This window comes from Cygnus olor, chromosome 19 (genome assembly GCF_009769625.2).
Source record: "Cygnus olor isolate bCygOlo1 chromosome 19, bCygOlo1.pri.v2, whole genome shotgun sequence".
Classification (NCBI taxonomy): Eukaryota; Metazoa; Chordata; class Aves; order Anseriformes; family Anatidae; genus Cygnus; species Cygnus olor.
This window is the reverse complement of record NC_049187.1, coordinates 3,937,340-3,958,551: the sequence shown is the minus strand read 5'-3', so window position 1 is coordinate 3,958,551 and position 21,212 is coordinate 3,937,340. Positions and strand designations below refer to the sequence as shown.

At 51.4% G+C, this 21,212-nt stretch overlaps 1 protein-coding gene across 6 annotated transcripts in view; it reads left to right on the top strand.

The window, feature by feature from the left end:
• Positions 1-2,940: 2,940 nt before the first annotated feature.
• The window catches only part of ASTN2 (astrotactin 2), a 363,384-nt gene continuing 345,112 nt past the window's right edge, over positions 2,941-21,212 (top strand). For 5 of the 6 annotated variants that reach the window (XM_040531093.1, XM_040531092.1, XM_040531096.1 and 2 more), the window contains exon 1: positions 13,119-13,524. In XM_040531093.1, the coding sequence (XP_040387027.1) occupies positions 13,182-13,524 (343 nt within the window). In that variant the 5' untranslated portion in view covers positions 13,119-13,181. Of the gene's footprint in view, positions 3,095-13,118; positions 13,525-21,212 lie in introns of those variants that run through there. The other variant, XM_040531095.1, reaches the window with a different exon arrangement.

Here is a 21,212-nt window from a genome sequence, read left to right as displayed (position 1 = left end):
AGGGCTGCCAAGCCCCCGTGCCGTGGAGAAAGCGTGGAGCAGGAGCCTGGCTCGGCTGACATCGGCTCTACTCAAGCTACAGCAAAGAAGGAGGCACGGGGCAGCTGGAGATGTGCAGGAGATATCACCAAGAGCCTCCGCTCATCCGAAGGAGCTCTGGTCTCCTGTTGGCATCTCTGGTCATCTGTCAGGTTGCTCCATGTCTAAGTTGTGATCCCAGCTGCCTGCACATCACTATATAACCCATCGTGGATGGCTATAGTTAACTCTAGGGACTGCAGGGGCCTTCTCCTCTCCAGGCTGGGGAAAACTTCCAGCAAGCCTCACAGCCCCCATAAGAGAGCGAGAAGAGCATGGTGGTCTCTGCATTAATTAAGGGTATCCTATCCATACTGATGAAAAGAAATGGCTTTTAGCACCATATGTTTTCTTAAAAAACACACCACTTTAAAAATACCCCACGTACTTGCAGTGAATATCAGCTCATGTTACATACACACTTTACCAAAGAAGGCTTTCAGCCTCATTTAAAGAAATCCAGGAAAGATTCTGCTTCCTGTCACCCAAGGGCAAGCTGCAGTATCAAAAGAGATAATATCCTCGGCTATAAAACACTGTATGTATTTATCCAGACTCAAAGGCCATTTTTATAACTTCAGACTTGGTTTAGTTTTCCATACACTTATCTTTTTTCCATGTTTTGGAAAATATGTATGGATTGGCTACTGGAACATGCAGCTTTGTGCAAAATATTTAATCGAAGCCGTTAATTGCAAGCTGTAAATGCAGTACTAGTGACAGATTGTAAAGCCAGAAACCATTTGGTCAACGCACAACAGCTAACAAGAATTTTTCAGCAAAGAGGAAAAAAAAATAGTGTATAGGACAGTAGTGTAGCATAGACACGAGTTTTATTGCAAAAAAATAAACCTTTCAGGAAATTTAGGAAAAAGAGGAATGTAGGAATGTTTTATGAGTTCCATAAGGCATTCGATAAAAATCAGGCTTCTTTCATTTTTTTTCTTTCCTGTAGGAAAAAATATGTACTTTAAATCAGCCAAAAGAGGTGATATATTATTCTTATTGAAAGTAATTTCGTCTATAAGCACTTTGAAGACTTCAAACAAAAACAGAGAACTGGAAAACAAGTCTCTGGAATATGTTAGCTACTCCTGTTCAACTCGTGTTTCCTCTTGTTGCCGTGAAGCTTGGTTGATTCCTTGAACGTTTGCAATGACAAGCTCCTCCTGAGATGTGCAGTTGCAAGTATTGCGCATCTGTGTACAGACGCTCAGAAAATAGCTTCCCCTTTGCATTTGCTACATGACTAGTGAGATGCTTTATGTACAACACGGCAAGGTCAGATGCTGCTACAGTCGGTTACTACTTCAGCAGTAGCTGAAGCATGGAATATTTATATTAATTGGGGAATTACTTATCTGTCAAGAGGCACCTCACTAAAGGTTGTTAAGAAAAAAGGACAATAACTTCTTTAATGATTGCTCAAGTTTAAAGGCATTCTTTAAGAATTAATTAAATTAAGACCATTTTGAGAGCCAGGAGACTTTTATACATAAAACTAAGGTTGTTTGGACTTATTGGAAACAGAATTTCAGCTACCATTAAACCTTGAGGAAACTAAAAGAATGACTCAGAAAATTGACTGAACAAAAGAAAAACTCATAAGATGCTCTGAGAATTTCCTGCTGCAAGAACAAAGGCAATTAGAAGTGTACTGCACAGGCATTCAGCAGATTACATATTCATGAGCTGAAGACATTACCAAGTCCTTCCCCCAACGCGGGTGAAGGGATGACAGCCATCAATTTACCCTTCCGACAAAGCAAGGGAATGGGGTGGGGTCTGAAAACTCTGCGCAGAGCTAAAAGTCTTTGTCCCCATCCTTTGCTTGGGATCGTCGCAGGCTGGGTTGTGGAAGCCCAGCAGTTTAGGAGGACGCCGAGCCGTACGTTCACCGATGAGACGAAGCCATAAAATACCACCGCAAAATTTCATTTGCGTTTTTGAGCTGATTTAAGAGGGTACCAAAATGCCCCCATAACTCAGGGTGTTGGCAGCTTCTCCTCTAAACACCAGATTGACTAGGAAGTGTTTGCTTGAAATTGAGAGACCGGCTAAATTTGGGTCACAGAGCGGGATGAGTGCAATTGTATTCAGATGTAGGAACTTTGATATTCTTTGATGTGTCTTTCTTAAGGCAGATCTTGCTATGGCCTCTTGAATAAGTGACTTAAATGTTTGCATTGGCTTCACGGGGTTTATTTAAGATTATTCACATTTATTATTACCAGCTGTTTAGATTATCCCTGATATACCCAAATAGGATTTACGAGACTCCCCACACACATACAGACAAATCCTCTCTGCACCTTGTTTTTTATCTACCGTTAAAGCAAGATTCCAACCCATTTCAGGAGAAAGGCACTTAGATCTCCTTCAAGGGTAAATCCACTCTGACCATATAATCTGTTATAAAGTCTCCTCGGAGAGATGCACAAAGGAGACTGTAACTGGAATAATCATCCTTTACTACTTATGATCTCCTTTGGTTCAGAGTTTACTTTTGCTTTCTTTAGCAATAAAATAACCACAAATCAATCACAAAAAACGTTGTGCTTTTTCTGCATTGAGGCGACTTTTGGGGGTGGGGTGAAGAGTAGCATTACACCTCTGAACTGCCATTAAAGGGGATTTTGAAGATGGAACCTTCCTTATGTATCTTTTAGCAGTTTCTGAGACAAAGCCCAGCAGCAGGAGACATCATTTCTAGTCCTGACCTACCTAAAAGTTTGCACCTGAGAAACGGTTAAGGCCAGGAGAACCCTAATGAGCCTTAACGATCCCTTACGATCCCTAATGAGCCCCACCTGGCCCAGCCATAGCAGGGCTGTATTTAAGCCCAGACCAGGGCAGTGAGCCTCCTTTTGTCTGTGCATGGGGCTGTCTCCAGTGCTTTTGTGGCTGTGCTGTTCCTCTGGGTCATGCCTCACCAACTGCCCCCTTGGATGGGCTTTCAGTGCTGTCTCTGGAGACTCCCTGACGCCCTGGACTCTGGGCAGCCAGCCCTACTCAGGTAAGGTGGGAGGGCTGGGGGGGACCTAGCACAGCTGTGGTTATTGGGTTGCATGGAGCAGGAGAGAGCTTTCCTATAGGAAAGCAATTTTTCAGCCTGTTGGCCTATGCGCAAGCCCTGGTGGCAGCAGTAGCTGTGTAAGGCAATTGAGGTGGTTTGGTTTTTACTTATGTTCTTGGAAGGAGCAGTTTGAGGAGAAACCCGTAGTCTCTAAACTTAGTATTGATGCTTGCTGCAAGATCATTGTTTGTGCATCACTCCTTCCCTCTCCGCTTGTGCTGCCCTTGCTCCCCTGTGCCTCGGGTGCTCTTTGTGGAGCTGCTTCCAGAGCTGCTCCCTGCAGAAAGCCACTGCCCTGCCAGCATAAACCAGTGCCCTGCCTCCATGGCCAAGGAGGGCACGCACCTGGATAAAGCGAGGTGTGAGCATCTCACCACAGCTACCACTAGAGCAGGTGCAGAAGCAGGACAAGTCCTGTGGGTCCCTGCCCTGTGCTGTTTGCACGGCTGTGCTGCACAGGGTGTGCAAATATTCCCCCTGTGCCCAGGGGCACTGCTGGCGAGGGGGAGCAGGGGCTGCCATTTACATTGTGCTCGCAGCTCAGACCCTGCACTGAGGGCTGTTCCACGTGGCCCAGGATAAACAATGAGCAAATTGCATCGATTCGGAGCAGCCAGCTTGCATTGCTAATCATATTTCTGAAAGATGCCAACAGAGGGCATCCGCTGCCAGACGCACAGCCTGTATCCTCCTGCTGCAGCCCCTCTGCCTGTATTCAGCTAAAGAGCATCTCAGTTTTTAACCCTCTCCTACTTGGGCTCAGGTTAAGCTTGTCAGTGGCTTTTTAAGCAAACAGGCTTCTGTTTAGTGGTTTTTTTTTCCCTTTTCTTTGGAGAAAAGAAAAGGAAGAAGGTGGGGGAACAATAATCCACAGCTGCAGCCTCTTGGTCAAGGCAGGACTTTGATAATTGGTATCTAAGTGGGATCTCTGTAGAGCCTGGCAGAGCAAGAGCCAGGTTCAAAGGGAAGGTGGATGCTCTGATGTTGTCCTGTGCGGCTGTAAACAAAATCAGAAGCACTGCTGTGCTGGGGCTGGAGGAGAGTGGGAGCCTTCATGACAGATGTCCTGTCTTTTGTGGGCTTAAATAGTCAGTTTTATTTATAGGTGTTTATTCCTGGTGTTTAATCTCCTTGTTTCATGTCTCTCGTGGACAGTCAAAAAGAAATCGAACTTCTAAAGCCTGCTGCTCCCTCTGGTAAATACACATTGATGTTTGAGCTGTGGAGCAGGCTCACTCTGAGCATGTTGGTGCTCTTATTTTGCTAAGATCTCACACCAAAGCAGCTGAGACCTTCCCAGGCTAGGACGCAAGTTTGTTAATCCAGCTTTGACTGGGGCAGCAGAGGTCCCAAGGCAAGGACTGGTGTCAGAGACAGGGCTCGAGTGAGTGTTAGGAATGGCAGAAGTCTTATCAGAGCTTTCCTCCCTGCACAGCAAAACAGCAGAAGTTAATAGGTGCAGAAGCTGTGGAACTGTGCGAAAAACAAGTGGGCTGAAAGCAAGGGTCAGTCTGAGCTGGCTGAGGCCTTTGGTGTACGGGGATGGTTCTGAGCTTTTGATGGAAATGTGGATAAGGTACAAGACATATTCTGCTCCCTGTAGTCACGGGTTTCTTTCAAATCAGCCTGGTTGGAGTGTAACCTCAGCAGTGAACTGGCTGGTGATTTCTGGGGTCCCAGAAGTATTTTCTCCTCCAAGGTTTCCAGCTGCTACTCCTATAAAAATAGGGTTAAATTAAAAAAAAAAAAAAACAGGCTGGGTGGTTGGTAGTCCAGGGTGGTTATCTGAGCTTATACAGCCCTGTCTCAAAAAGCTACAGCTGATCCAAGCTGTGCCATGGCTATCCTGGCCCAGTAGTTTGTGTTCTGGGTCCAGTTTAGCTCCTGGTGTGAGAGCATGCTTTCTTTTTAACCTTCCAGAAAACACATCCTCGGTGGTGCAGCTTGCAATACATGGAGGTGATCTTTTGGGGAAAAACATTTGATTATTTACCCAGGGTGTGTCCAACTGGGCACCTAAAAAAACCAAACTATGTATATGTAGGTCATCTATGTTTCACATTATAGAGTGAGGGCCAGAAGCATAGATCCAAGTTTGATTTATGGACTGCCACAGAGATCTAAGAAATTTATGATTTGATTAATCCATTCCATATATCTTTTCCTTTATTACCGGCAATTCCTGCTATATATCATAGCCTTCTGAGCAGTAACTTGGCTGGCTGATGTATGTCAGGGTTTTCTAAGGGTTAAATTACGATGTACCAGCTAGAAGAGGAACTGCTGTGATCTGTTGGGTAAATGTTTTCAGCTCTACTGGAGTCTGACTTACCAGGTAGATTTGTTCTAGTTTACCAAGCGCATTTAAGATGCGTAGCATGTGCAAAAGACCAGCACTGGGGTCGTGGGGGGACTTTGTGAAATACATGGATGTGCCAGGGTGGCCAAAGCTTGTGGAAGAGGAGCAGGCACCTGCAGTGCTCCTGGGAAAGGAGGCAGTGCCTAGCCAGGATGACCAGCCCTGGTGCTGCAGGGAGAGCAGGGGATGGATGGGGTGGCTGCAGCCTGTGCAGGCAGGTGAGGAGCCTTGGCAGGGAGGTTGCTGAGAGCTGATCCCTGCTGGCAGTCAGTGCTTCCATGTGCAGGGAGGTGGGGGGTTTGGCATAGGGCAGGAAAAGCAAATCAACTAATTAACTCAATGAGGAAACAAAAAAAAAAAAAACAACCCTTGGATTGAATGAGGATGTGACCCGAGACTGTAGATGCTTCTGCTGCTGGTAAACATGTTTTCTGTTTTTTTTTTTCCTGTAACACTATTGACATTTTAGAATGATCAGAATATTTCAGAGCACATTTAATGAGACAAGTACTGGATTTCAATACTGCCAACTCCAGAAAGCAGGAGGTGGGTCTTAAATTACCTTCAAAACCATAACAGAAAAGGTGCAATACTTCATTTCCCTTCTGCTTTCCCAGCCACTTGGGGCCCCCCTTTGCAGCCCTTCTCTCCTGGGAGCAGGGTGTTGGAAGGGGGAGGTGGGGACAGGTGTGATGCTTGTGGTGCTGAGGGAAGCAGTGAGTCTGCACCTGGCAGCCCTGGAGCACATTCTTGGTGCAGGCTGTGGCTGTGTGAGCTTCCCCTGTGTGGCCCTGCTGTGCCTGGCTCCCTGGGGGCTGGGGGGTGCCTTGCCCCAGCCCTGCAACCTCTGGTCCCTGCTGATGGGTGCTGGGGGTGCCAATTAGCAGCAGCCCCATGTTCATTTGGCAATGAGGGCTTCCACCTGCCAGGGACAGGTGAGTTGAGCATGGTTTCACCCACACTTTAATAATGCCTCAGCTCTGTGAAGCTGCCTGGATTCAGCCAGCCACCTCTTTCAGAAAAGCCCTGCATCTTCATTACCTTCCCCTTGAGCCATCTGGTCCCCAAACCTGACCTTTTTTAAAAAGATTGGTTAAAAAATCTGGAGCAGTCCCTGAACAGAAGACCTTGTGTGTCACGTTTGAGCCCAGAGCAAATTTTTATGTCCAAGCTGTAAAACCTTGAAAATAAAGACTTATAATTGAGATTCTGGCTGAAGCAGAGTGAACAGAGATGGTATAATTAAATTCTGTGGTGGATATAATTAACCCATTTATTCATTTATTACCCTTTACACAGCTAATGCAGACTACACCATCACCATTTGTTTGTGAGGGACCTGCTATACCTGGCTGCTGGGCTCGGGCTGCCCGGCGTTGTGGTGCTGAGCAGGGCCGGGTGGCTCTGGACCAGCAGGGCTGCTCTGACAGCCCCCTGCTCAGAGCCCAGCCTGTGCTCAGATGAGCTCCGAAGGAGCAGGATGGAAAGCAAAGATGTTGGGTTGTGCTTTGGACTCTGGGGCAGACCTGACAGGTGACTTTGATCAAGTGTGGTGCTTTGGGAGAAAAGGGCTTTTGTTGTTTGTTTTTAAGAGCAGAGTGGCTCTGTTGTACACCCAGCGCTGTGGCACCGAGTTCTCACCGTGTGCTATCAAGGGCTGCTGTGATATCCGCCCTGATGTGCGCGGATTTCTGCTTTCTCTCCTCTGTAGTTCAGTGTGGAAATGGCACTTGCAGACCCGTAACACAGATAACTACTCACCCATCCTCTGGGAGAGCCTCATCTGACTAAAAGCCAGGCTGGCTTTTCCAGAATGGAGCTGTCTTTTTTTTTTTTTTTACCAAAGATGCATTTTGCTTCACTCTCTTGCAGCCATCATGAGATAAAAAACAATGAATCAATCAGAGATTATTTTTCATGAAAGTTTAATGAGGCACTGTCCCCTTCCTGCGCCTGTGTGAGCTGACCTGGCTGAGCATGGAGGGTGTGAACATGGAATAAAAACCATATGCTTGAGAGGCAAGAAGTGCAGGGAAAAATCCTTTCCTCGCTGGCATCTATCATGCCAGACTGTCCTGCCGGAGCTGTGCTGTCTGCAGTTTAGCCCCTGTCCCTCAGTCCATCCATCTCTTGGCAGTGAAAGCCAAGCCTTGCTCCCTCCCCCGTCGCCCCTCTCCTTCCCTTTGCAGCTCCTTAATATTTCATGCATCAAAGAAGTTTCACTTGTAATGCACAAACTGATTAATTAAGTAGAGTGCAAGAGTTACGTGCATTTAAAGTTTCTTTCATCTCGGGCAGGAGGGAGCTGTGCTGGAGGCTGTTAGTGCTCGGGAAGGAGTGCTGAGGGTGGCAGTGAAGGAGGGGGAATCTCGGTGTGGAGCATTCCTGCTGCAGCCCCCTTCCAGCAAAACAGCCTCGCTTTGAGCCTTTGGATTGAGCAACTGGTTGCTTTCCAGTTGTTTTGGGGGTTTCTTCTACTCCGTAAGGGTGCTGGCCAGGCTGTCCCTGCCTCCCCCTGGCCATGGGACTGTCTGGTGGGGAGACTTGTAGCGAGGCACCTGCCTGGCTCCAGATGTTGAGGTAAGGGCTTGCCTTGGGGTCAGCAAGGTCCCCTTTCAGCACTGCTTCAGTCCTAGGAGCGGTTGGATGTGCTCCTGGGGATGTGTGGCTGAAACCCCAGTGTGTGGCAGGGTGGGTTATAAAGAGGGGGCTGGTGCAAGGTGGTACAGCCCAGCAGGAAAATGAGCAGATGCCCTGACAGTGGGGTGATGGGCACCTGCCCCATGGGGGGGAGTCAGGGCTGTTACTGGTAATGCAGCTGTTTACTCCATACCTTGGCCCCAAATGCTCCAAAGCCTTTGCTGGCTGTGCAAATTGTGCTGCCCTCTTAATCCTCCCCTGTTACTAGCCCAGGGTCTTCTGAACTGAGCTTAGGGATGGTTCCCCTGTGCGTGGAGATGTTTCAGTAAAGGGTCTGAATGAATTACTGCATCCAGCTTGCATTTGGGGGGGGCAGGGGGGGAAGGGAATTCAGCTGCTGCTGGCTTTGGCTCCCCTGTTTTGCAAAGTGTCCCCTCGGGGTGTTTATCTGCAAGTGGCCAGGAAGAGCCTCGCTTGATGCCGTGTCAGGAAGACATCTCCTGCAGCCCTGAGCACAGCGTGGGGTCTGTTGGCTCACCATTAACCCAGAAGCAAGGATGTCACCTACTGAATTGCGAAGGGTGCTTTCTGCATCCCCTCGCTCGCTCTCCCGGGAGACATTTCTCCGAATTGCTGACCCAGCCTGTCTCATGCTTTGCTCATGAGAGCTGACAAAAGCACAGCTTGAGCAATGTGGTCGCAGACCACAGTCAGGTACCATATGGCTGAAGACCAGCGTTTCTACACTGTGGCTTGGGAGCAAAATTAATTTTGTGGTGTTTCCTTCAGAATATAAAAATCTTTCTCGCTTCTGTAGCTGAGTTATTGATGCTGAGGTGACTCTTGCGGAGTGAAATATAAGCCTCTGATTACATCATACCTCCGACTTTCTCCACTTGCTAGCAGCCCGATTTGAGGTGTTACAGACATAAATTGTTCTGTATATTGTAAATACGTAGTACATTTTAATGATTGTTGCTCTATGTACATATATTTGGTAATAGAGCCAATTGAAAACCACTTCAGAAAGCTGCTATTGATATTTTTGCAATAACCTCCTCCTTGGTGCCAGCCAATAAAAGATGCATTAGTTTTGCGTGTCCAGAAATCCAGCTCACAGGATTGAAGGTTCAAGAATGCTTTGCCTGTGACCCTTTAAATGAGAATTACTTTTTTCTTCCCCATCCTTCCTATGCCTAGGTAGTATAGGTATTTTAAGTGTTTCTAGCAAAATTCAGCACAAAGTTCTTCAGAGAGGTGCAAAACCGTGGGTTTGCCTGATCCCACCTGGGATAGTCATACAGAAGGGGCAAGCCCTGGAGCTGAGCTGCTCTGCTTGGAAATAAGAAAGTGCATAAGTTCCTGCTAAAATCCTCTCAGGTGAAAATTCAGAAAGTGTGGGCAGGCTCAGGCATGAGGCAGGCACAGTTTGGTGCAGCCGAGGCTCCCGGTTCTCATGGCACACGACATGTGCTGTGCCTCCTTCGAGAGGCTGCTCCACTGATAGCAGCCCACTGGTGGGCTAAATAGTGGAGAAACGCCCGGCTCAGGCAGAGCAAGTGTGCTTTTTTGTGCTGAAAAACCCATGTTTGGGACTGTTACGGCTATGATTTCTGCAGCTCTCGGTATCCCTTTTTTATCTGTTATGGCAACATGGAGTTATTTCCTTGCATTTGGGTTATGCAGGGGCTGATGCAGCCCCCTGAGTGCTGACTTTCTGAGGGTGGACCCAGAGTGGGCTGGTTCCCACGCTGCACAAGGGGTTCACAGCCAAGGTATGAACGGAGCTGGAGCCTCCTGACAGCTTGTCAGGTCCCCTTCCACACCGTCACACCCGAGCCAAATGGGTCTTGTCAACGTGATGTTTTCACTCGTAAGACAACTTCCATCCCTGATTTTTTGCTGGGGATGGCAGCTTTTGTTATTCTTGGCCCCGGTGCATTCAGTGGTTGGGTTGCTGCTGGCTTCTTTGAGCAGCAAGGGCCGCATCCATGAAGAACAGGAATATATCAGAAGTGGACCTCACTTAGATAGAGAAACCTCATTGCTATTATCTTGGGAAGCCACAGTTTGTACACGCTTGAACTAAAAATTTTAGCAACTTAAGCAAAATCCTGTAAGCGATTCTCAGATATCCTACTGGCAGGTGGGACTTTCTCACTGCAGTGTGCTTTACCCTGTTCGTGCCATTTACTTTTCTGTTGAATGCTGCTCGGGGTGGATAATGGAAATCCATTACCTCCGTTATAAACCAGGACTAAAATATTTCACTTTGCAAATATTACCGGGGGCTTTCAAACAGTGCAGTGTTTAGCTCGGTTCTCTGGAACCATAAGGCAGGTGGAATCCTTTTCTCACAAAAATGAAAACGGATTTGCATTTACACTGGGATGGATCCAGGCTAATTTTAAGCTGAATGTGCCTGTGTAAAGGTAGTGGTCTGAGGAAAGTCCTCCTTTATCGCTGTGTACATGTTTGTGCAGGAGGACCTGCAGAAATCTGTGTGCTTGTCAGCAGCTGGCTATCGGTGGTACTTTACCAACATGGAACTGAGGCAAAATAAGATCCTACATACAGGTAGACCTGGCTGGGTCTCTGGGTTAGGGACATAGACAAGACAGTCCCTAAAGGTCCCTCCCAGCTCTATTTCTGTTACCTCAGGACTTGCCCGAAGTCAGGCAGTGGCAAAGCAGGTGTTTGAACCTATCTCCTTACCTTTACTTTCCTACTCCAAACCCTGAAAAACATTCAACTCATTGCTTGATGGCATATACTAGATCAGAGGACATCTGGATACAGCTAAAAGGTGTGTTTTCCTCCCACTTCAGCCAAACCCACTGCAGAGCTGAAGAAGGAAACCCGCACACCAGCGTGGGCTGCCCATTGCCGGGGCAGCAGTGCTCACCCCGGGACCCCCTTCACAGCCCAAGGGTTGCTGGCAGCCCCTGGCCTGTTGCTGGTTGTGGGATCCTCCCGTAGCCAACAGCAAAGAAAGGTCTCTGCTGGTTGTGGGATGTGTATGGGTCTGCTGCAGGGAGATCTAAGTAACAGGGCTGTGGCCTTAAATAGAAATAGATTTACTTTGGGGGGGATTTCCAGTTCTAAAAAATGTGCTTCATCTCTTTTTAGACAGACTGTTTTATGTCATTTTGGGTGCCTATGCAGTACTGTTTCCTTGATTTTTTTTCTAGAAGAACTTTGAAAATTAGGAAAAAGAAATCAGCATGTGTAGTGACAGCAGCCTAAACCAGGCCCAAACCTATCCTTTTCCCCTTAAAAAAAAAAAAAAAAAGAGGGAAGGAACTCTCTATGATTACAGCTTTCCCACCTAACAGCTGATAGTTATGACTGTGTTATTACATGATTTTGCATTTCCAGTGCTCCTGGAAATTCTGGCCTTCCCAATTAGGCAGAGCCAAGGTAGCTGGGGTCCCATGGCAAGCGTTTTGTAATGGCTTGCTTGTGTGCTGGCGAGCACTTTTTGGTTTCTGTTCATTCCTGAAGCTGGAAATATGCCCCGCATGCACATGGATGCTGACTGCGGGGGCTGAGGCTTGTCGAGGCTGTGAGCTGGAGCGGGGCCTGGCCCCCAGGAGCGGGGCTCGTGCTGTTTGTTTGCTGCATTTCATCTCCTGCGCTGTTCTGCGCTTGTTGTGGTTTTAACATTTGATGACCTAGGTATCTCAGAAGGCTGTTTTGCCTCAATAGGCATATGATGAATTGATCTTAATTAGCTTGTGGAAATAATATAAGCCTGAGCATTAAGTGTGCTTTGTTAGGGTTTTGACATCTTCTTTTATCTGTACATCTACAAATAAAATCAGGTAGATTAGCAGTCACTCGGAAATTGTTGTTATGAGTCACTGACACAACTGCTGTGGGCTGCTCCTTGTCTCCGTTAGTCATGCTCGCTGTGGGCAGTGGTTCGTGCTGCTGCGGGGCTGGGGTCAGCTGTGTCCCCTCTGCCCGGAGGAATGGGGTTTGCCTCCGAGCCAATCCCCCTACCTCCAGCTTCCCTGCTGCAAGAGCTAGTTGGCTTGAGGCATGAGCCAAAACTGCAGTGGTGGAGCTTGTCTGGTTTGTCTTCAAGCACAAGCTCCAGCCCTCGGATGGTACCGGGGCACCCTGTGATGGGTGGATGTGGGGATCTGCGATCGATCAGACCTCAGCACTCTTCAGTCCTCTGGCTTCCATTTAAATGCTGGCTGTTAAAGACCGGGTCAGAAATCTTTGCTGTAAGTCACTGCTTTGTCTGCTCCAGGCTTGTTGTTGTGAGCCATCTTCGTGTGCCCAGGACCCTGGAGGTGCCTGTTCACCTGCAAAAAGCTAGTAACTAGGAAAAGCTCGCAGGAAGCACAGATCTGCGCTATGGCAGCCAGGCATCACCTAAAAGGAGTGATGAGCTTGTGGGAACGCGTGGCAATGAGCTTAGCTTCCAGTGCCAGAACGGGGGGAAGATGTGGAAGGAAAATCTGGATCTCATGAAGCAGAAAAAGCGAGGGCTGCTCCGTGAAGGGCAGCAGCAGGGAGAGAGGAATTGGCTGGAGCAGTGGGCCGGGGGGGCGAGGGCAAAGCAGGGGGTGAGGCAGGCAGCGGGCTGGGAGTCACAGCAGTGGGTGAGAGGTATCAAGGGGTGTGTGGCAGGGCTGTGCAGGCACTGAAGTGCAGGAGGAAGCCACCCTGCTTGGCCAAGGGCCGCACAGGAGGCGCAGGTAGAGCCGGGGGGCGGCCAAGCCCCGAGCCCCACACCCCGGGGGGAGGACGCCGCGCCCCGGGCAGCATCCTGCAGCCTCGGAGGAAGGGGGGAAGGCGGCCGGGCCCCCAGAGCGGGGCCGCGTGCGGCTGTGCCGGGGCCGTGCGAGCCCTCGCTGGGCCTCGGAGCGGGGCCGGGGCGGGGGCGGCGGCGGGGCCGGGGGCGGACCCGAGGCGGAGCCGGGAGGCGGCGGCGGGCAGGGGCGGCTCGGAGCGGCCGGGCTCGGCTCGTTCGGCTCCTTCCTCGGCATCTCCCGTGCCTGGCCCCGGCCCGGTATGGCCGCTCGGATGCTGCCTCTCCTCCGCTCCGCCGCGCTGCTGCTGCTGGCGGTGCTGCCGGGCGGCGGGCCCGGCTCGGCGGCGGCATCCCCGGCAGCATCCCCGCCTCGGGAGCCCCCCGGTCCGTGCCGGGTGAAGACGGTGACGGTGTCCACGCTGCCGGTGCTCCGCGAGAACGACATCAGCTGGAGCGGTGCCCCCCCGCCCGCCGCCGCCGCTGCCTCCGCTGCTTCTGCTGCCGCCGACTCCCGCTTGCTGCTCTTCGTCCGCAGCGAGCTGCCCGGCCGCGTCGCCGTGCAGGACGACCTGGACAACACCGAGCTGCCCTTCTTCACCCTCGGTAGGTGCCGCCCCCCCGCCCCGCACCTGCCCCCGAGCCCCCCGCAGCGCCCCCGCGCCGCCCGGAGCCCCCCGTGCCCGGCTTCTCCCCCGGCATCCTCCTCCTCCTGCCCCGCACCCGGCTTCCCGGCGCTGTTTCAGGGCTTTCTGGTGTTGTCCTTGCTGCCTGCTCGGGTTTTAAATTATTATTATTTTTTTTCTGCTGGGGAGGGATTTTTTATTTTTTAAGCAGGGCCTGAGCGCTGCTGCCGTTGCCGGTTAAAGCTGGGAGCAAAGGCTCAGTGCTGGGGCTGTGAAGTGATGGGTGCTGCCTCTTGTGCTCCAACTTATCCGCTGAGCCCTAGAGGAGGTACCACGGCGGCTGGGCGAACAGCAGGGACTGTGTCTCTCATACGAGCCCACATTTCAACACGCTTTGCCTTAACACTCCCTCTTGCTTCATGCACAACTCGGGTTCTTGGCTCCGTCGCAGCATGCCTGCAGACTTTCTCTCCCCGTTTTGTCTTTTGCGGGGAGGGGGATGGGACCAGGAATCATTTTGGTGCTGTACTTTGGTCCCGATGCCTGCTCCCATTGGTGTCGATGGGGTGCCCCAGCTGCACCTCGTCCCTTTCAGCCTTTTGTGTGTTATCAGCCTGGTGCTCCTCAGGGCGAACTGCTCAGGATTCTGCGTGGAAGGCGGTGTGTTCGCTGTGCCAGATCACTGGAGGGCTTTTTGTTGATCTCTTCATCTCCTAGCTTGCTCGCGTTTTGGTGTCTGAACCCAGGATCGTTTGAGCACCTGCCTAACTTTGTGTCTGAGATGCTGCATGGTAATGCGGCTCGGCTGAGGCTGCTGGCTGGTTGTGCTGCTTGTGGCCGGCACATTGAGATGCTCTGCGGGCAGGCTGACCCGGCGGGCACCCAGCCATGGGTCTGCTCCTGCACCTCGTGGCAGTGACCGGCTGCTCCCCCGGGTCTGATGTGCCAGAGCAGGGAAATGACCGACTGCATCTCCTGGTCCTTTTCAGCAGAGCTTTTCCTCAGCGAATAACCTGTAATAAATAAGTTAATGGTACTTCTTGAACTGAGCATCTTCAGGGCTCTGGTTTGCAGTTTGGCTTCCTTAGATACGGTTGGTCAAACAGAAAAATCCCAAACAAACCAGGTAGTCTATTTCAAGCAGTAACAGTGAAAATCAGACCTGATGCAGTAGGAATGACATTTACCTTACAGTGATTAAAAGTAACAAGAAGTTTCATGGTTCAGTGCCTTGAATTTTCAGATTAGAGTACAGTTTCTTCAGGGACTGGGTGTGAATTGCGCGCTGCTCTAAATATATCAGAAGGCAGAGAACCCCTCTGCGTGTAGTGTAGGTTACAGCTCAAGTTAGAGGAGAGAAATTTGTCTTGATAGATCTGAGACATGATCTTGTAGAGCAAATCCTATTCCTGTGACTGACTGCTGCTGAAGAGACCATGTCTAAAAAAATCTCTCTTCCTTGCCTGGGATGTTGGTTACGAACATGCTCCTAAATATGTAGCACATCTCTTGCAGAGCTGTGTTTCTGTCACTGGGTGCAGGCCACCAGTGTGTCCCCTCCTGTTCCCTTACCCTGCAGGTGTTGGGTGGGTCAGGAGATAAATGGAAGCTTTGCCCATGGTGGGATGGCTTCATCATGGTCCCGAAATTAATCACGGGGTTGCCTCCAGAGAAGGTAAAACACTTGCCCTTCCCTGAGGTCTAGCTCATGAATTGCTGTGGATGCTCTGATATTTCAAATCTGTCGCATTTCTTCCCATCTCCTGGAGTGGCAACTGAGCCTCGCTTGCACTTGACTCTTTTCAGGGTGAGTGCTGTGGAGGGTTCCTACTGGCTTGTGTGCTCACTGTTCTAGGGCAGTAAGTAATGCTGGAGTTTTCTGCTGTCTTTTTTTCATGCTCCATCTTTTTCTAAGTTCAGCAGTGGCTGGGAATCTGAGTGCTGCCGCTGCTGCCTCGTAATGGGCTCTTGGAGGTGAAAATCATGTTACATGTGGGAGATCAGTGGAATTGCTTTACAGGGACTTGTGGGCAGGGGCTGCTTTAAATAGTTGCTTCTCTTTGCCAAAATCTCTGATATCCCTTATTTCTGATGCTTATGTGTGTTTGTGTGTGGTGCTGAGCATGGTTAGTGAAGTCTGGGCCCGAGCTGCGGGAGCTGTGTAGGAGCTGAGGTCCTGCTGATTTGCAGTGGGATGAAGGCTCCCAAATGCCTTTTGAGTCCGGGCGCTGGCTGCTAGCAAAGCTTCCTGGCTTTTGCGGGGGGGGGGGTGAGGAGGTGTTAGGGAGCTCTCCTAAACCTGTGCCTCAGGCCAGCAACCTCTGCTGGGCTTCCTGGAGGGATTTTGGGGGTGGGGAGGAAAAGAAAAGCATAGTAAAGCAGGCGGTACTGAGTCCTTGTGCTGACACGCTGGGCTCTGAAGAGAAACTATTTTGGAATAAATCGAGGTCATCCTGTTCTGGGGGTGGCTGCTAGAGGAGAGCAGGTCGGGTGCTGCCTCTCCCCCTGCTCCTCAGCCTGCTGCTGCCCGCCCCTCCTGCTCTCTTTGTGGGGCTCAAAAGCCTTTCCAGGCCAGGAAGCACGAAATAAAACCTTGGCTGGCTTCTCGGTGATGGGTTTATTTAAGCACTGGGGCTGAGGGAGGTGGTCTGTGGTCCTGTGGCCACTCAGCAGTTCCCTGCCTGGTGTGGCTCCTGAGCCTCTTGTCCCTCCCGGGTGTTGAAGGAGGATGGGGGATCTGTACCTAAAGGCTGGTTGGTGCCAGAGCCCTGTCTGTAGCTATGTGAAACTTGTGCTGGATTTTTTTTTAAGGGCAGATCAAGTTAAAATGGGCTGAGGAAACAGATGCTTTGAGTTGGTGGCTGGTACCAAGTGCGTGCAGTGCTCTGCATCCCTTGCCTTTAAAGGAGCCCTTCCAGGTGGGAGGCAATTTTTCCTACTCCATGCCAATCTGAGATGTGACACATTGTGGATGATGAGCCTAAAACCTTGCCAAGAGCCTAAATCTCTTCCCAAAATGGCTGGGGGCACCCCCTGCAGCATGGTGAAGCCACAGGTAGGAGCCCACTAGGGGGTGGTGGGAGCCTGGAGATGCTCTGCTCCCGGCCGCAGGTGTGCGGGCACCGAGGGAGCTTCCTGACCTCGGTGGAGCTGAGAAACTTCTTTTACTTAATTTCCTTCTCACATCCCTCCCTGGCTGCAGCAGGGGAGCTGCAGCTGAAATGCCCGTGGGCAGCTCGAGTTAGTTCAGTGTCCCCTCTCCAGCAGGGCGTCTCGCTGTCTGTGCTTCCTAAGCCTCGTTTTGCTTCCTTTATCTCTGTCTTTGGAGACAAGAAGGATGTTTCTCCCCTTACCCCACGATTACATTACTTGAAAATTACACAGCGAAGCACGGTGATGGCAGGAAATGACAAATGTAACTTCGCCACCAATGCATTATGAATTGCTGTGCATCCCTTTTCCTGAAAAAGCATCCTGCCCTTTCCTTAACCTTGGATACAACTGATGCTTTGCGGTATTTTTTTTCCCCTAACTCTTCTAGTGTTACACTGGCAAATGGTGCAGCCTATCATTGACTTTATTCTTGTACAATGAGGTCTCTCTAAGGTATGTGTCTTGATTTAGTCAGCAGCCATGTGTTCTGTACAATAGCTGCTCCACAAGCAGCGTAGCCTGCTTTAAGTGCAATTCAGGGAACGAAGCAGTTAGCTTCAGAGCTAATTTGGCTGAGCTCTGTCTGTGTGTGTGTGCAGATATATATAGAGAGGGGAGAGAAAGAGGCAGAGAGAATTTTACCACTGCTCTTAGCCGGTAGTGGCTTACATAAGAACAGTTTACTACACGCTTCTGCTAAATGGCTTTAATGGATGCTGTTTGACTGGTGTCTGCAGCGCTTTGTTTCTGGGGCTGCCAGAGAGGTGCTCGTGCCTCTGCATTGCCGGTGTCTCGCCGTGGCCCCTCTGCGTGCAGCCTGGGCGCGATTATCCCCGGTCCCCGGAGCTGTGCAGCTCCCACATCTATCCAGTGCTTTTGTGCTACTGCTCCTCTTTTCCTCTTAACTTTTCTTGAAGCCATCTTGGAACTTGAACTTCTTTTCCTCGCTAGGATAAGAATGCATTAAAGTAATGGAAAACACTTAGTCCCCTGCAGACTGTTTGAATTTACTGTGTTTTTTTCCCTGAAAATACATGAGCAGGGTTTGCCGCTTGCTTTTGTCAACATCTCCTGGTTTTGCAGAGCCTGGGGGGAGAGGCTGAGGGTTGGCCTGGGAGCCCTGGTGAGACCAGAGCTTTCTGATGGTGCTTTTAAGCTGCGCTGCTCTTCCAGGTGCTTGCCCTGCTTTGAGCTGGTCTGTGGGGTATTGAGCAGGGTCGTGTGGGTGGCAAAGGGACGGCATTCCCAGCGTGAGGCTCTCGTGATGCTCTGGCTTCCCCTAAGCGACAGAGCTCAGCTCTTCAGGGCACAGCTTCAGAAAACTGGGTCCTCTCTGTGCAGCAGAGAGGCGGGTGAGGTTTGGATACCTCCTGATTCTGCTAACCACCTCCTGCTAGACTTGAAGACTTGCACGGTGCTTTCGGCAGAGATTTGGTCAATTAAAAGCTTTTTTTCTTTTATTGCAGTGCCTGGGGTATGGGTCAGGTCTGCATCAGTGGGGACAACCTGGGGAGGGTGGTGGCATCACAGCAAGAGGAAGGAGTAACGCATGCCACAAGCACCAGGCTGCACAAGTTGTTGGAGGGCGTGGGGGAAAGACCCAGCAATGCTCAGGAGCCTTCTGAAAGGGGAGCTGGGACCCCAAATGGGGTGTGGGGGGCTGCAGGCACTGCAGGGATGCAAAGCTGCTGGCCTGGGAGTCCGTCAGGGCTGGCAGGAGGTTGGGATGGGTCCTGTGGGGAAATCTGGTGCCTGCTGGCTCTGATTTGTTGCTGTCTGGGGAGCTGAGCCAGGCCCCTGGGGGGAAAGGGCAGCACCGAGAGCCAGGACGGCCCAGCTGGGGTTGTACCAGTGATGTGGGTCCTGAGCCCAAGGTCTGCCCGCTGTGGATGAAGGAAAGACAAGCCCTACAGCTCCCAGAAGGGCTGTGGGCACAAAGCGTTCATTAAAATGGGTCAGTCCTCGGATGCCAGCTTCCCTCCTCGGAGCCAAGGTCAGACACAGTACGTCCAGCGTGGTGGGGTGCAGGGGTTTTGCTTCATCTCGGGTACATTCAGGGGAGAAAATCCCAGCTAACACTGGAGCCTGAGCTGAACGGGAAGCTGTACTCGGGGAATTGCTGCTTTCCGAGAGTACCCGTGTTGACCAGCTAGTGGCAACAGAAGATTAACTATGGAGAGAGCCGCCTGCGCTGCGCAGCGGGCAGGCTGGAGCGGCGCTGCCGGGCTGGTGCTGGGGATCCCCCTGCCCCCCTTCCTCCCCTGCCAGGGGAGCACATTGCCTGGGATGTCGGTGAGCCAGAGAGCTTTCTTGCTTTCCTGCTGGAGGAATAAATATGCTTTTTTCCAGAATGAGGTGGGCAGCTCACATTTCTCCATGTGTTGGGGACCAGGGAAAGGGGAGAAGTCCGAGGAAGCCTGTGCCACAGCGCAGAGGGACAGTGCCTCCAAAACGTGCTGCCTTTGCCTTTCTGAGTCCTAAAACTGTGAAGCCAGGCTGTTTGTTGGACAAGGCTCTGCCCTGCCTCAGCCATGCGGTGCTAATGCACAGTGCTGGCTGGCTGCGAAACTCGGCTGAACCCGGGGGCTTCCCCGGTGCTGGGCGAGTAACGGGAGCTCGGCATGGGGCTGGCTGAGATGGGATGAGAATGGGACGGTGGTGTTGTGGGAACAGGGAGGCATCAATCTCGTGCTACCTCGGCACATATGTTAGCATTCGCAGGTGGCTGGAGAAACACCTACCATCACACCAAAATGTCTTGTAGAGCGTGGGGGGAGGCAGGGGCTGGAAGGAAAAGCGAGGAAAATAGAAATGCTTTGAGCGATGCCTTGCATCAGCGATGCTGTTCCCATCTGCAATGCCCGCAGCGCAGCTCGTGGCGGAGTTTCCCTCCTCCAGTTGCAGCCACGTGAACTGGGGACCGATGAGCCTCGTCCAGCCCTCCTGCTGCTCCCGCTCGCTACCTGTGACGGCTCTGAGCAGGGATGGATGCTGCTTGTGCATAACCAGCTTAAGAAGTGGTGCCACTTAAAACAATTGAATGCTTGTGCTGCTGCTCGGGGCTCGGCTAATTTGGTTAAGGTTTCCAGTGTCCAGACAGCATGGAGACACTTAATGGTATTGAAGAAGCAGGATGGTATGCAGAGGGGACAAGCAGCAATCTTGGCTTCCTGCATCTGCACTGGCTGGGCAAAGGCTCTCTGGTTCCTTCCTGGGAAGGAGACAGGCAGGGAAAAAATCAGCGTGTAAATAATTTTGGCCCATCGATCCGTTTGGATATCTCCCCCATGCCTCTGAGTGCATCCTGCGTGCCTCCTGGGGAGCAGGGCAGGATCCCTGTGGTGGTGGAGGTGGCGGGGCTGTGAGGAGATGGGGCAGATAGGGGCTGGAGCCGGGCTCTGCCTGAGGCAGAGGAGGCTGGTGGGGAGGGAGGCAGAAGCAGGAGCCTCCCCCCATTTCTCATTACCTGCTCCCTGCCAGCCTTGTGCCCCTCCCTCCGTGCCTCCAACTCCCCTGTCTCCGTGCGAGACAAAGTCTGTGTGAAACCAGACTGGCTTTGAAAGCAGCAGAGAAAGGGGAGAAATTTTCCATTAGCAGCATCAGCAGTAAAAGAGATTTCCCAGTCACCTGGTAACTGCTGTATTTGGGAAGATTACCGAGCTGATGGTGCTGCTCCCGGGCATGTGCATGGGAGTGATCCAGGCAGGGAGAGGGAGCAAGGGCCATGGCGCCCAGAAGGAGAGCGGTGTGGGTGCGAGGGAGCCCCCTGGGGCTGGCACCCCCATGCACCATCGCCTGCTCTTCCAGCGCATGAGAATAAACCACAAATTGTGTCCCAGTTGGAGGAGCAGAGGGTGGCAGGAGGGCTGTGCTGCATGGGGAATGTCCGCTTTCAGCCTGGCAGTGGGGGCTGGATGCTTATTTTGGTGCCTGGTACCTTTCTTTCTACAGTGCTGGTGAGATTCGCCTATGGAGAGGCACTGCCCTTGCTGTAAAGACCCAAAGACTAATGCAGGATGGGAAATGATCCTCCCAAAAGCAAATGGCAGATGAATAAGCGGTGCACAGACCCCAGTGCAGGGTCTGGAGGCTGAGGTTTGCTCCCAGCTCTGCTGCTGACCATCTCTCAGCACCGTTGGGCAATTTTGCCCCATTTGGCCATGGGATGGAGCCTGGGGCTACTTGGCTGTGGCTGCAGCCGGTCCCTGAGGTGAAGCGGGGGGAGATGCAGGAGGCTGGCGTGTCCACGTTGGGCACCCACAGGCATCCTTGCAAGTGCTCAGCTGTGCTGGCATCTTTGAGGCTTTGGTTCACTTTGATTTTCCCCTCCCTCATCTCTTTGTGGGACAGGCGGGCAGCAGAGGAGGGGTGGCCCCACCCACAGCCAGAGCCCTCCCCAGGGATCTGCTGCAGGATCTGGGCTCCCAGGCTCTCTGGGGGCTGCCCGTGGCCGTGGTGCTCACATAACATGAGCTGGCATTGCAGCGTGTCTGTGGCTGCTGTGGCTGTGTCTGT